Source organism: Hyperoodon ampullatus (genome assembly GCF_949752795.1).
Source record: "Hyperoodon ampullatus genome assembly, chromosome: 5".
In the NCBI taxonomy this organism is placed as follows: Eukaryota; Metazoa; Chordata; class Mammalia; order Artiodactyla; family Ziphiidae; genus Hyperoodon; species Hyperoodon ampullatus.
Window position 1 is genome coordinate 56695361 of NC_136918.1, and position 15668 is coordinate 56711028.

Genomic DNA, 15668 nt, shown 5'->3' on the forward strand with positions numbered 1-15668 from the left:
CTCATATTCCTCCCACACCAAATGAGTTATTGTTTTTACAATGAAATTAGATTAAGGATTTTCGAGAAGTACAGTTGTGTCCTCATGGACCACACTTGTAAAGATAGCAAGTTGTATCATTATGACTTCACCAAAAAGCTCTGATTTTTCTGATGCTTTTGGCTCTGAATGAGCCACACTTTATGTCAACAAAGAATCAGGGAAATTATTTATTTCTCAACAAAGACTAAAGTAAAAGAGACCAGGATAGGCACATCATAAATATTGTTGAATGAGAGTAGCAAACAATAAAAATAGGAAAAACAAAACAAAACAAAACAAAAGACAGAATAAGGATGCCACAGTGTCTGGAGAAGCATTCCATAGTGAAGTCAATTTGTAAAAAGCTAGCTTATATTTAGGTGACTCCCAACTAAACTGTCTAAGTTTCTGTAATATGGTACAGCAGGAAAAAAGAGGTAATTTTGAATTTTTCAATAAATGTACAATAAAATAAGATACAGTCATCTGTTTGTCCAGTTAAAAAATATTAACTGTGTGCTTACTCTGTGTCTAGTACATTCTGAATATATAGCAGTGAATTAGCATACAAGGTGCATTCTCTCAGGGAGCTTATATTCTGTTGGAAAAAAGGTATATATGAATGAAATATATATATATATATATATATATATATATATATCTACACACACACACACATATACATATGGGTAAATATATCTGTGATAAGTGGTATGGTGAGATTTAAAATAGATATATGACTGAAGGTGGTTACTTTAATTCATTAGAGAAGGTTTCTTTAGGAATAGACATTTAAGTTATGATCTGAGTAACATGAAAAACAGTGAAGAGAACACTCTAGACCAACTAGTGCAAAGGCTCCAAGGTGGGAATGAACTTGTTAAATTAGCAGAACAGAATAAAAGCCAGGTGGCTGGAACACAGTAGACAAGGGAGGAAATACATGATGAATTTTCAGAGGGTGTAGGGGTATAAGGGATTTGTATTCTATTCTAGGTGTTGTGGGCAGCCGTTTAAAGGTCTAAGCAAGAACATGGTGGGATCTGATTTTCATTTAAAAGGATGACTTGGGCTGCTGTGTGTGAGAGAACAATTGCAATAGTCTAGGCAGGAGATGATGGGGCCTAGAGGGTATCATCATGAATATAGAAAGAGGTGGACCTTTGAAAGAAAGAGTCAGTAGGACCTCAGGATGGATTGGAGTTAAGTAAAGGAAAGGAATCAAAGAAAACTTGTAAAATTCTGTCCTGGCCAATGGATGTGGGAGCATGTACTGGAATGGGGAACACTAGGAAATGGGCAACTTAAGATGAGGTGAGATTTAAGAAACCTGTTTTGGGCTTGTTAGTTTTAAGATGCATATTAGACAATCCAAGTAGAGATGTCACATAAACAGTGGGGTACACAATTTTGAATTTCTGGGAGTATTACATATTACATAAATTATCTTTTTTGATTCTCACATGATTCTCCTGTATCCAATCATTCCCGTTTCCAGAGGAGGAAAATAACATTTAGAGAGGTTGAATAACTTCTCCTAGAGCATACAGTTCATAATTAACAAATCTAGAATTCAAACCTTTCTTGCATCTCCAAACTGGATGTTCTTTCCACAATGTAATACCACAATGAAGGCACCTTTCTAATGCTCTCTCTGATGCAACACAGCAATTGTTCACAGTGTACCAGGTACAAAGAAGCACAGTTGCTTTGATGCCATTATTGCCATTTGGTGACTTGGTGATCAGCAAATGGTTTGGCAATTTCAAGTTTGAAATCCCTGGAATCCACTCAGTGTGGAAGTGTAATGTCTACATTATTTTTTTTCTGAACTTAATGACTTCTGGAATACAACAGGACCATCCTTACACTTGCAACTAAATATCTTATGAAAAACAAATTCTAATGCGTTTCTCAACAAATATGGTTCATATACTTGTTAACCATAAATCAGTTCATTTTGTTACCATTTTAAAAGGAATCCTACCCAATAAAATAGCAGTAGAATTGAATACCTAGTTACTAGACTTTTAAAAATGTTTTCTAAGGTAGGGAAAGTATAAATCCCAATCAATGATGGTGAAATGCAGAAGAATTTATTATCCTATGGTCCAAAAGCTATGGAATTTGACATCGAATGTCCCAAGTTCAAGTCTTAGGTCTGGTAGATTCTCTTGTTGATCCCTCAAGTTGTTTAACCTCTTGCTTTCCTCATTAGTAAAATAAGGGTAATAATATTTATGCAAAAGAGTTGCTGTAAGAAACAAGTGGAATAGTCCAGTGAGATAACTTTGTACACTGGGAGTACCTGTTGGCTGCTATTATCATTCATATAACACTACACAGTATGTTTTGTTTTGTATTTCTTAATAAGCGTCATGAGCCCAATTCACTCTCCCTTCTGATAATGGTGAACTATTCCTTATGGTTACCTGGATAAAAGAGAAGAAAAATCGCCTGTATAGGGATGCCTCTCATTCTTCCTCCTCTCAAAAGCAAATCTCTTAAACTCCATCAGTCCCATGTTCCCACAGAAGTATGTTCATTTTTGCTACCATACTACTCACATCAACCATGCACTCATATCAATAACAAATGTGTATTGAGGACCTCCTATGTTCCAGGCTCTGAAGGAACTAAACATCAGTATAGAAAAAAGATTGTGATACATTTCTGCCCCGCCAGCAGTTCACAGTCTTGTAAGAGAATGTCTCCTCTGTATAAAGTTATTTATCTGTACATCCCTCTCCCCATACTACACCTTTACTCCCAGCTATAAGCTCTAGAATGCCAAGAACGCTGTCTTGGTCATCCTTAGCTTCCTTTATAACACATAGCACAGTACATTTCTCTTGGTAGGTGTCCAATAAATAATTATTGGATCAAAAAAAATCTTTCGTAGTGTGTTTTTTAAAATATCAAGGTGTACTAGTGGACTAACAAGCAAGATGTTTTTCCTTATAATGTCTCTCTGGTTACATTTAACAGCAAGTTAAAATTAGATCTTTTCTTTTTTTTTTTAAGAAACAAAACCATAGCAACTGTGATGTTGAATGTTTCAAAGAGCAAATTTTTAAGGATTCTCTTTTACTGGATTGCCCATGTTTGAGCTGCCTATTTCAATCAAAATGCTAATAAATAATTTGTTTTACTAACAGCCATGTAAACCACTGATTGTATCTATGAAGCAATAGAATCTCCCACATAAAACAGAATGCTTAATGAAATGCTTGTAGAAAAAAATAAATGTGTTGAAAATCCACTGAATAAATTTTTAATGGTTACCCCCTGGAAATGATTGAACATTAACCTCTCCTTGTTTCTAGTACTTGTATTTATTATAAAACTTTCAAGATTGTTCTGTTTCATATCAATATTTGCTGGAGATCTTTTCTTAAGGCATGCCTCTATGAGGAAATCAATCTTACAGTCTTCTAAATGAAAGAATGGGCATTTTTATAGAATGTTATCAGTGAATACTTCTTTGACATACATAATGATTGTCTAATAGTTTTCTCTAAATGTATTTTTATTGAAGTAATGATTAAAGTGTAACTCAGTGCCTCAGGAACACTGACTAATGTCATGTTAACAACTTGACAACTAAAAAAAAAAAAAAAAAAAAAGGAAGGGTTGATAGTTTAAATCTAGTGGTAGATGATTCACTTGAACTATCAAAGAAGAAAATGTACTTTACCCAGGACCAAATTTAAAACAAAACCAAACAAAATCTAGCGAAACACCTCTCACAAAGTTACAAAACCATACCTTTAAAAAAAATCCAATTTTGTTTCTCTTAAAATGTTTAAGTTAGCCTTTGATTCACAGCATCCATATTGATCAACATCTATTGAATGTCTACTCTATGCAAAGCACTGAACTAATGTCAAGATAAATAAAGCACATTTCTACTTTTAGGGAGCTTAGTGGAAGAAATAAGTCATTCATGCATAATTGAAATGTAGAAAATAGGACTATGAATGCTGTCAGTATACTGAGGAGGGAGGGGCGGATAACTTCTGGCTAGGTTTGGACAGGTAGAATGAGGTGAGAACAGGAAGAGGGCAAATTCTTAGCAGACAGACTGAAAATAAGTATCTTTCTGGAAGTAACAAGAAGTTCCCCTTGACTTCAGAGCAGTTTACAGAAGGTGTGCTAAGTAAGTCTGGAAACACACATTGGGCTAGCTGGTGAAAGGCCTTAAATTCCAAATTATTTAAATGGAGTTGTATATTTTTTTTAAAAAGCGGTAAGTGAGCAGTTTCATAACTCTTCTGTAGACATGCAACAATTTTTATAAAGAACAGGCTCTAAATCTGAAGCTGAAGTCACCCTGTTTGGAACAACACTGAAAAATATTGGTTGGGTTTGGCCATGCTTTTTCAGCCTGTACATTTACACCACTTTTTTTTGGACATTAGGATATTTATTCTGGGTTTTTGTGGGGACCTGAATTCTGTGTTTCTTGGACAAATCTGGAATACTTGCCCTTCCAGATGTTTGAAAATGTTACAAATGTTTTTCCTCTGATTGCTCTATATATACAGTGTAAACTTTTTCCCCCTCTATTATTGTTTCTTGTAAAAAAAACTGCACTGAAGAACAAAATTATGATTTCTATAGAGAGGTTTAAGGACTAATGAAGAAATACCCAGAAACCTGTTTCTTAAAAACAATAAAACTTTCTTTCTTGCAAAGTAAAAAGGTGCAAAGTTGGGATGGGGGTGCAGACAACTGACAGGAAGATTGGACTAGGGGAACTTGAAGGAAAAGAGGCAGAGGGAGGGAGGGAGGGAGGTGGAGGGGAAGAGGGAGAGAGAGAGAAAAAAAAAAAACAATTACCTTCTACAAGAAGTGGTTGTAAAGATAAGTTTATGTGTTCAAGAGATATGAAATAAATATGAAAGAGAGAGGTAATGCTGCTATAGAAGTTAAAACTGTTACTAACTACAACCAACTACAGATATTCTGACACATTTTAGCTACTGCTGCTTGAAGTAGGGAGAGAGTTTAGAAAAGATACGTGGGAGATACTATGAAAATTTTGAAATAGCTCACCGACATTTCCTGTTTGTATTTTCGAAGCTGATTGTAAGAACAGATATGAATCAGAGATCCTTAAAATCAAATATTTTGAGCTTTAAATAAGTCTCAAGTGCTTCACATCTCTTTTGCAATACAGATAGTATTTGACAAAGAGGGGAACACGAATATAATTTCTATAGTATTCATAAGTATCAAGCTTTATTTGGAACTTAGCCACACTGCAGTACATAAATTTACTAAAAATTTCACATGATGCTTAAAAGAATCATACAATGCATGTGGGGCATTGGAGTTGTGCTACTTCCATTTCTGCATCTCTGCTACTGAAACTTATCAGTATAAATGTATATCTCAAGTGTCCATCCACTGGAAATCTTAATTCAAGGACTGAAGCTAACTTTTCTCAAACTAAACCATATGCGGCATAAAAGGGCAAACATAAGATAGAGTTATGGTAGACAGTTTTTTCCTCACCACCCTGAGTAGGCACACTAGTGGTCCAAAAGATATATTGGATGCCAGCAATGAATCCAAGAGAGGAAAAGATAACAGGACCTTTCCTGAAGTAAAGCTGCAGTAATGGGTCTCATGATGACCAGTCATGGCTACCTCCTTCAATATTGAGCATAACACAGACTGGCAAAATTTTTAATCTTTAAGGTGTCTTCCCCCCCATAGACACAAAACTCTAATACATCATTATAAATCACTGGGGAAATATTTTTCTAGTATTCAACTTTTACGAATTAACATCCAAGACAGCTGTTATTAAAATTATTTGGAATGCGATCTTTCATATGAGATAATTTGGATCATCATAGTAGATGTTTCGATACGTCCATGTTTGACCTAAACCTTTTTCTGATGACAGAAGTACAGTGGTGGGGAGGAGGAAAGTGCCTCAAAAGTTAGAGTCATACATACAGTTTTGTATCTTCCTGTACTTTCCTTAAGAATTACTGTTTCAAATTTCAGGGTCTTTTAAAGGTTTTCTGGGGCAAGCCAGTCTTTCAAGCAAACAAATGAAAATAATGAACAACATTAACAAAATCATAAGATTTGACAAGCTAGTCAAGACTTTATCTTGAGTCAGGCACTGTCCCTGTAGTAGATGAAAAGAAGCAAGAATGTTAGCTTTTATCTCATTATTATCTTATTGTAATACTCAGCCCTTCTTTCTTGCATTTTCTCTTTTCTTTGTGTTCTGATGTGAGTTTCCTATTAGCTATCCTAAAGAACAGCATGCTTTAGAGGAAGTACCCCAGACTAGGAGTTAGTGAGTAGAAGTCCCAGGGAGGAAATAGCAATCCAGGTTCTGCTAATGACCAACAGTGTGACTTTGACAAGCAAATTACCCTCTTTATTCCTTAGTTTCTTTGAAAAATGTGGTCCTTACTCCTATTTATCCTACAGAGTTGTTTCCAGGACAGGATATGATAGGTGAAAGAGTCTTAGAAATAGGAACCAAACTGATTACATCATTATTAGGTCTTAACACATTTTATATTTTGAAACTAATCTAGAAGCAGAAATTGTATGCAGAAACCTTTGAGTCAAAAGACTGTTAGTTATATTTTTTGAACATAAGTGATTTAGGAAAATGCCTCATCTTCATATAATACAATATTGATACCATTGCTAAAAAATATGAATAGAGTAGACTGAAGATGAATATGTGACTCCATATTTAATGAGAAGGTGAAGGCCATGTTCTTCTGCTTTCAAGTCCGTTCTGAATAATAGTTACCTTTAAAGCTGTTTAAACTTGAGATTCCCATTCCTAATAGAAGAAACAGATTGAGGAAACATTGTGCTCATAACATTTCTGGAAGCCTTTCAGAGAGGAAGCAGCTGTGGTTTCTTTAGACTCGCAAGTCTATTATGCAGGTTAACAGTATATTTTATAATGAGTTCTAGACCACCTGCCTTCCTGAGGAAATTAATATTGAGATAGATTTTTTTTTTTTTGGTCCTTTTTTGTCCTCAGTGGCTATGCATAAGCTCTTCCTGTTCAATGAGTTTGGGCACCCCATAAAAATGTTCATTCAACGTTCAGCTATAGATGGTTATTTTTTAAAGACATTGTCTAAATGTGTTTTCAACAAATTCTTGGTGAATTCTGAGACTGAAACATATACTTCTCTAGTAAAACAGTCAGCAGATGATGTACATACAGTTTTACTTTAAAGTGACAAATACCTATAATGAATTAAACAGTGTTTTCAGTGAATTTGACTAGAGTCTGACTAAATTAAAGCCACTGGAATTTCAAAATTTTGTTGTAATTGTCGTCTTCTCACCCCTACAGGTGTTTCAGGGGAAAATCAATGGATTCAGGAAGCAGTAGGAGTTTGGAGAATACAGTAAATAGGGTCTATCCTGATCAACTTGTTCCAAAGATAAACACAAGCAACAAAATGTCCACCTTAGCAAACCCACCCAACATCCTGGAAATGCCACAAGAGATTAAGGAAAGCTGTGGAGATAAACAGGTAGAAATCACAGCTGAGAAAATAAAAATGGCAAACAGCATCAAAGAAAAACAAAGCAATGATTTAGAGAAAGTGGCCTTTAAACGGAAGGCAGAAGGTGAAGAAAACCCAGCTGGAAAGAAAGAGGCAAAGGTAATAGAACTCGACAGCCCATTGATCACCATGCCTCTGCCTCGCATCCCCTTAAAGAATATCATGGATGTGGAGGTGAAGTTGGTCTACGTTGATGAAGAGGACGTGAGCTATGAGTTTGTAGAGTCCTACATGTCCACTGGGAATCGGCCAACATGCCAAGCTGCTGAAATAGTAGTAGAACCTTTCCGTGTACCTAATTTCAGCTTTCTGCCTCGGATTGACAAATGGCTTCAGGTAGCCTTAAAGGGTGCCAGCTCTTGCTACAGAAAAAAGAAATACGCCGTGGCAGCAGGACAGTTCAGAACAGCATTGGAGGTATGGGAATAAAAAAAAACGTAGATTGGTGATGGGAAGCTGTGAAAGGGAAAGTTGTGATTACATTGAGCAGCTCTGATTATACTGTAATGAACAGTGATCATGGGGTGAAAATATTGAATGATATCAAGACTATGCAGTTCTCAGTTTACATAAATAAGATGTGCCTGTAAATTAATATGCTTGTGTGCACTTGACATACAGAAATCACCCCAAAAGCACATCTCATGCATTTTCTCTAACAAACTCTGCAGTGGGTAACATATATTAAAATGCAGTTGGTTTTGCAATTTAGATGTATACCTATAAAAACCATAAAGTTTTAGTACAGTGGTGATGGGTAGAGTATAGGTTCTCTAGAAATAGGCAGTTAATGAATATACAAATTGTCCCCTTTTGATATGTAGTCTTCATGATTAAACATAACCATCTTACTTTTTAGCATGGGCTGATAATTTATGTATAATACTGATTAAAAACAAAACAACACCATTTTACCTTACCATCAAACTTCACTTCCCTTCCCATTCTACTGAGCTTTACGAATAATTGTTTTTCTCTCTGCAAGCAGGTAAGTTGGTCAATATCTTGGCATAAAGAAATAGCCCATGGGCTAAAATAAATGTGAGAATCACCAATAAAACACAAAAAAAGGTCATGGGAAAAACTGCACCATCTCATGACCCACTGAACTTATAAAGGACCAAAGTGTGTAACTAGAACTCCCATTGGCTTGGCAACATTCGTGACTGCATATTTAATTAACTACAAAAAAAATTTCAAGGCATTTTATATATGCCTGGTGGTCACTGGAGATTTAAAAAATGAGTTAAGACAAGGTGCCTCCCTCTAACAACTGGTGAGGGAGAGAAAGCAGTAAACAGTTAAATAGAGATGGCATAAAGGAGTGACTGATCCACCATGGAACCTGGGGCATGGGCAGGAGTCAGATGTGAGATGTTTGTGATGGATATTTAAAAAGTATTATTTACACTGCTACTCGCAGGTTAAAAATGACCACATCTACAATGAATTATTAATGGATAATACTAGACAATCGTGCCCCTAAATATTTAAAAAGAAATTCTAGGCACAAAAAAGGAGACCCAAAGAGACATGAAGTGGTGAGACAGTGCACAAACAGATGCATCTATAAATATTTCTGTCCTTATAAAGGGCCATTTACACAAAGAGGCAAACAGTGATGCACTATGTAAACTTCTGAACTATGTAAAAAGTGCCCCCAAATTAAGTTATCCACAAACCACTGAGAACCCTCTGCTGTTCTTTGAGCTAATGACCAGAGGCCACTGACTGGGAAAAGGAAGCTAAGTAAAGACTCTAGGAAGAACCGTGGGCACTTCTGCTAGGACTATTTTCAGCTGAAATTTGGTGGCGGTGGTGGGGGGTATGCAGGGCTAAAGGTGTAATTTTATAGATAAAGGAAAAGAATCATTTTGGCAATGGGAAAAAAAGGCATAAAATAAGAAAGAACATAAAATTCAAGTTAAGCCTATGTAGAAGTAAAAGATATTTTCAGTAACTGGAAGAAAATATCCGCTTTTCCCATAAAACCCAGTGTTCAAAATTGTAAAATTTGAATCAGGTTTTAATGACCCCAAGATGTGCAACTGTACTGGAAAATGCTTGTGTTCTGACTCTGCTGTGCACATCCTCTCTCTCTCCCATTCCCTCTCCCTCTCTCTCTCTCTCTCTCCCTCTCTCTCTCTCTCTCTCTCCCCCTGCCTCCTCCCCCTCCCTCAAGGGTTTTTAGGAAAGTGTTGGATGCTGACACTAATTACTGGTAATTAACAAAAGTAATTATTTTGAGACCAAAACTTAGCTTAGACATCTGGCCTAGCTTTTGTCTAATTACCTTGGGAGTTAACTTTTGAAATCTTACCTAGAATGTCTCTTAATAAACCTAAGTCATTGGGAATAGAAAAGATTTTTAACCTCTTTAGCTCTTTCCTCTCCTGAATTTAACTTCTCTTGAATTTAACTTCTTCAATACTATGTGTTCTCAGGTATTACTTAAAGCATCTCTTGCTTTTCCTTAGGTCTTAACATGACTGAGTAAGATAGGATGGATGACAGAGACCAAGGCATAATGATAAGGATCACACCTGAAAGACAAATGCATCAATGAATATTTCAGTGTGTGAAGTTAGGATTAGATTTGGCTGCCAGTGACAGAAACCCAAAATACCTGTGTCTAAAGCGAGAGAAGTCTTTGTTTGTTATGGTATGATCATCAGGTACCAGATTCTATTTTGTTCCTCAAGATGTGACTGTGACCTCTTAATCCAAAATGCCAGCTCCTGTTGGTGTCATCACGCCCACCTTCTAACCAGCCATAAGAGGGCAAAAGGAAGGAGTCCCCCTGCGTCCTTCCGAGCACACTTGATGGGAAGTTGCACACACCATTTCCATTTCTCTTTTTTTCATTGACCCGAATTTGGTCATGTGACTGTACAAAGCTACAAGGGAGGCTGAAAACTACGGTCTTTATTCCCGATGGCCCTAACATTCATGGTCACTAACATTCTAGCTGTACTTTCATGGAGAAAGGAATAATTATTAATAAAGTAAAGACCTATAGGAAAACTTAAAGGTCTGGGAATGTGCTAATCGTATTTTTCTTATTCCTATTACTTAAGAAGAAGGGGAGAATGGGTATGGCTATTGAAGGATAACTAGCAACTCTCCCATGGAGTGATTATTACATGGGAGGCATTGTGAGGCATATAAAATGCTTGGCAGCTGAGTGGTACAGAGTCAGCTGTAGAAATATACAGGAGACTGGTTGTGGTTAAAGGTAAGACCACAAAAAAAGAAACAGAAAGTAAAAACTGGGGAAAGGCCCTAGAAATTTGTGAATATTTATTAACAGACACAATTTCCAACTTATCTAATCAACGCATTAGAATGTTCTGCTTATACATTAGTTTCCCTGTGCTCTTGACAAAGTATTAACTCCTTTTGTTTTTATAACATGGTCACAAACTAGACAGGTAAATTTCTGATATTTTATAAATGAAAAAGATAAAAATGATATGCAGTGATTCAGAAGATAACAGTTTAGCTTCCAAAAAGCAGTCAACTTTAATCTTTTAGGATTTTAGAACACAGGAGGCATTTACTTAAATGTGCTTGATGAAATAATTTATTTTTCTGTGCTTCCTTTTTACTATATAAAGTTGAACCAGTTAAGTAGGTTAGATTAGTCCTTAGCTCTGTGACTAACTCATCAATCTTTGTTAAAATCAGTCATCAGACTTCCCTGGTGGCGCAGTGGTTAAGAATCCGCCTGCCAGTGCAGGGGACACGGGTTCGAGCCCTGGTCCAGGAAGATCCCACATGCCGCAGAGCAAGTAAGCCCGTGTGCCACAACTACTGAGTCTGCACTCTAGAACCCACAAGCCACAACTACTGAGCCCGCGTGCCACAACTACTGAAGGCCGCATGCCTAGAGCCCATGCTCTGCAATAAGAGAAGCCCACGCACCACAACGAAGAGTAGCCCCCGCTCGCCGCAACTAGAGAAAGCCCGCGTGCAGCAATGAAGACCCAACGCAGCCAAAATAAATTAATTAATTTTTTAAAAAATCAGTCATCACTTGCTCTTATGTTTGAAATCACAGCGGAAATCATACCAGATGGGCAAAAGGTACAAATGGAAGATAAAAACCATAAATTCATATTAAATCACAGTTTTATGCCTAGGTGCTATTACCTATAATTTTTAAAGAAAAACTATATAAATTCAAATAGTAGGGATTAAAATTAAAATAGTAGGGATTCTATAAAAAATAAATACATATAAGACATTGGCCTCATGGGCCAATGAGTCATATTAGGCAATACACACTATTTCCAATAAATTGCTTGGCTGTCAACAAAAAGTAAGAAGAGATTAATTAACTTTCTAGCTGTACTTTCATGGGGAAAAGAATAATTATTAATAAAGTAAAGACCTATAGGAAAACTTAAAGTCTGGGAATGTACTAATGGTATTTTTCTTGTCATTTATAAGTTAGCAAAGGTTCTAATAATTTTGTGGCATGCAACCTAAACCATACCATAATTTCAACCTTATTTATAGGATCTTAGTAATTGAGAGGATTCCACCTTTTGAATTAGAACAGATCTATACCCACCCTTTAAGATTCACAGCTTCAAACAATCCCACTGAACCAGCCAAAGAAGACAGACCACAACTTATCCCTCACCAAATGGAACTTTCAATTATTCCAATTTCATCATGTAGGAACCCCTTGAGGGTTCCACCTTGAGGTGCTAATATTTTTCTTTTTTAATATCTTGGCGCTCCAGTCACTGATCTGTGAAGTTAGAGTAATAACTCACATTTATGGAGCTCTTCCTATGTGTCAGGTACTGTATTTTACATTCTAGGAATATTTACGTTCAATATTCCATTTCACTTTCACAATAAAAATGTGAGATGGGACTACTATTCTTCTGTTGCTAATGAGAAAACTAAGGGATAGATAGGTTAAGTAACTTGCTCAAAGATCAACAGCTAGCAGTGGTAGTAACAGGAGTAGTGGAACCAAGGTGATCTGGTTCAGAGCTCACCACCTTAACCACTATGCCTTTGCTATCTAAGTGAGAGTTTGTTGGAATTACAGAAATTTGGACTGTGCCAGACCTGCAGAATCAGGATCTGCATTTTAACAGATCCCAAATGATCCTGGTACACACAGGAGTTTGAGGAGCATTTCACTGTGTGAGATGCTGACACTAGACAAATTTGCCCTCCAATTAAACTGTGCAGTTTGGTCCCCAATGGAAAATGCTCTCTGCCCCTTGCTAATTTCATAGGAAAGAACTTCCTTTTAAGCAATTTTTTCTATAACAATTGTTCAGAATTGGGGGATTTCAAGAACCGTAAAACTCTTGTTAAAAGTTGGAGGGGGGAGGGCTTCCCTCGTGGCACAGTGGTTGAGAGTCAGCCTGCCGATGCAGGGGACACGGGTTCGTGCCCCGGTCCAGGAAGATCCCACATGCCGCAGAGCGGCTGGGCCCGTGAGCCATGGCCACTGAGCTTGCGCGTCCAGAGCCTGTGCTCCACAACAGGAGAGGCCACAACAGTGAGAGGCCCGCATACCGCAAAAAAAAAAAAAAAAAAGTTGGAGCGGGGAGAGGATTGACCTTGTATTTGTATTGTACAAGAACATTACAAAAATTACCATCTATTATCATCATTATTTAATTAAAATATGGAGCAGTTGAACACCAAAAAGATAGAAAATAGAAAGGGCATACTCTCAAAAAAGGGCATACTCTCAGAATGAAGAATATTTTTTAAATAGATTATAATTCAACTTTATGAAAAGTTGACTAAATTGTCTTTTTTTTTTTCATTGCCCCTTGGATCAGTAAAGTATTGGTCTGAGAACCAGCTTTTGGGAATCACTGTTCTAGAACACATTCCCTTTATGGTAAACATTAGGTATCCAGGACCACTGGACCCGCACCAGGGCCTTCTTCTGCGATTACTTCCAGTGTAATGGAATTTGGTATGAGGCAGGTCCATTTTGGAGCCCATCCAAGGGGGTTTATTTAATGAAGTAGCAAAGATATCTCATTATAGGGCAGCCTCACCTATAATTGCTCTGCTGAGAATAATTCTGTAGCAAATCTCTAGGGCATGAAAATGTGGACATCCCAGAAAGCTTAATTTAAATGGATTCTAACATAGATAGTTCCTAGTCCAACATAATCAGGAAATCAAGAGTTCACCAAATTTGCTGAATGCCTGAGCTGTCTTTTTACACATCTGTGGATTTGCATAGAGATTCAGTAGGCATTTCTTAAACTCCTGCTGGGGTCCAGGCCCATTTATTTAGATAATCATCATAACAACCCTCGAAGACAGATATTATCATTCCCATTTCACAGATAAAAAACAAAAACAAACAAAAAACTGATGCTCTAAGAAGTTAAAAAAACTTAAAGTGCCCCAGCTAGTTTGTGGCAGGGCTGAGGTCAAATTCAGGTGCCCTGATTTCACATCTGGAATTCTTTACACTATTGCTTTTCATACTTTAATGTATATAAAAGTTGTATAGGAGTATTGTTAAAAATGCATGGGGTCTGTGGTAGAGCATCCAGATGCCTCATTTCAGATAAGCTCCCAAATGATGTCCATGCCGCTGGTCCAGGGACCACTCTGAATAGCAGAGATGTATGCCACACCACTGGTAGGTTTGCAAACACCTGCCATTGCCCATCTGGCGAATTAGCAGTAAGCACTTCGACGTATCTAGCCCACATAACCCTAGGTGTCCACAAGGATCCAGAGCTCTGATGGACAGAGCACTGAATTTGGAGTCATTATCTGTATTGGATACTGCTTCTGGTACCTAATTGCTGTATGACTTTGAGCAACTTTCTGAACCTCTTAGAACACTGTTAAGCAGGAATGGTAAGAACTAATGGCCAATCACAAGGTGCTTTCACAAAGGACTGCTTGTTGGGAAACATGACGGACTCTAAATCCATGTTCAAGTTGTCACTGTGTTTCTCAAGTTCCTCATTTCCCTGTACAGTATGTATTTAACTTAAAACTTTAGCACCCCAAAGGATTTTGACCAATTCAGTAGTTTATCATCACTTTAATCCATATCCCTTTTTCCTTTAATTAACATTTAAAATGTATAGTATTCTTTTAATGACATATGAAATTCAGTCAAAGCAAGGACCAAAATAATTGTTTTTTACTCTATTCCCCCTTTCAGAAGCAGTGAACTAAATCAAACACTATTTTGAATTCTTAACTGCTTCTCACAAAAAAAAAAATACGAGCTTTCACTTAAATGCACAAATTGTTATGCTAGAAGTAGTTCATTTTCTTCTTAGTTGTCACATAAATTGACTCGAACTCTGTATGGTCAGAATTAAACACTTCAGTTTTTATCTTGATTGTTGCCCTCTTTGTTCCATCCAGGGGCACCATAGCTAAGTATTTAATGATAAAAAATATTTTTTAAATGCTGGCAAATTTACATAGCAGGAAAATACAAAACAAATGCTCCTCTCACTCTCAAAAGCAAAAGAACAAAATTAGATATAGCCCTATAATTAAGCACTAATTAAATAAAACTAATCTGTAGAAGAGCAGGATTTGTCACTATAAGAAAAAAGTATGTTAATACCACTAACATCACTGGCTGTTTCAGCCTGACATAGTGCTAGATGCAGGGAATGACACCAATATAAATAAAACTTAGCCCCTGCCCTCAAGAAGTTTTCCCATTGTGGTAGAGTGTGGAGGGAAGAGGTGAGTAGGAGAATTTTTCAATAAATAAGACTATAGTATAATTTGTATCACATTTACAAATGAAAGAAGGATCACGTTTCATATAAAAATATTATAAATCTTGTAGATTCTTTTTTTTGTGTTTTGTTTTAACATCTTTATTGGAGTATAATTGCTTTACAATGGTGTGTCAGTTTCTGCTTTATAACAAAGTGAATCAGTTATACATATACATATGTCCCCATATCTCCTCCCTCTTGCATCTCTCCCCCCCACAATCCCACCCCTCTAAGTGGTCACAAAGCACCGACCTGATCTCCCTGTGCTATGTGGCTGCTTCCCACTAGCTATCTATTTTACATTTGGCAGTGTTTA

General features: G+C 36.8%; 1 protein-coding gene across 1 annotated transcript in view; it reads left to right on the forward strand.

Moving 5' to 3' along the window:
* Window positions 1-7385: 7385 nt before the first annotated feature.
* Window positions 7386-15668, forward strand: part of SPATA16 (spermatogenesis associated 16) — a gene marked incomplete at its 3' end in the record, with an annotated part of 219168 nt that continues 210885 nt past the window's right edge. Inside the window, exon 1 of the mRNA XM_079705228.1 lies at window positions 7386-8009. Coding sequence (XP_079561354.1) covers window positions 7395-8009 — 615 coding nt within the window. The 5' untranslated portion in view covers window positions 7386-7394. The remainder of the gene's footprint in view (window positions 8010-15668) is intronic.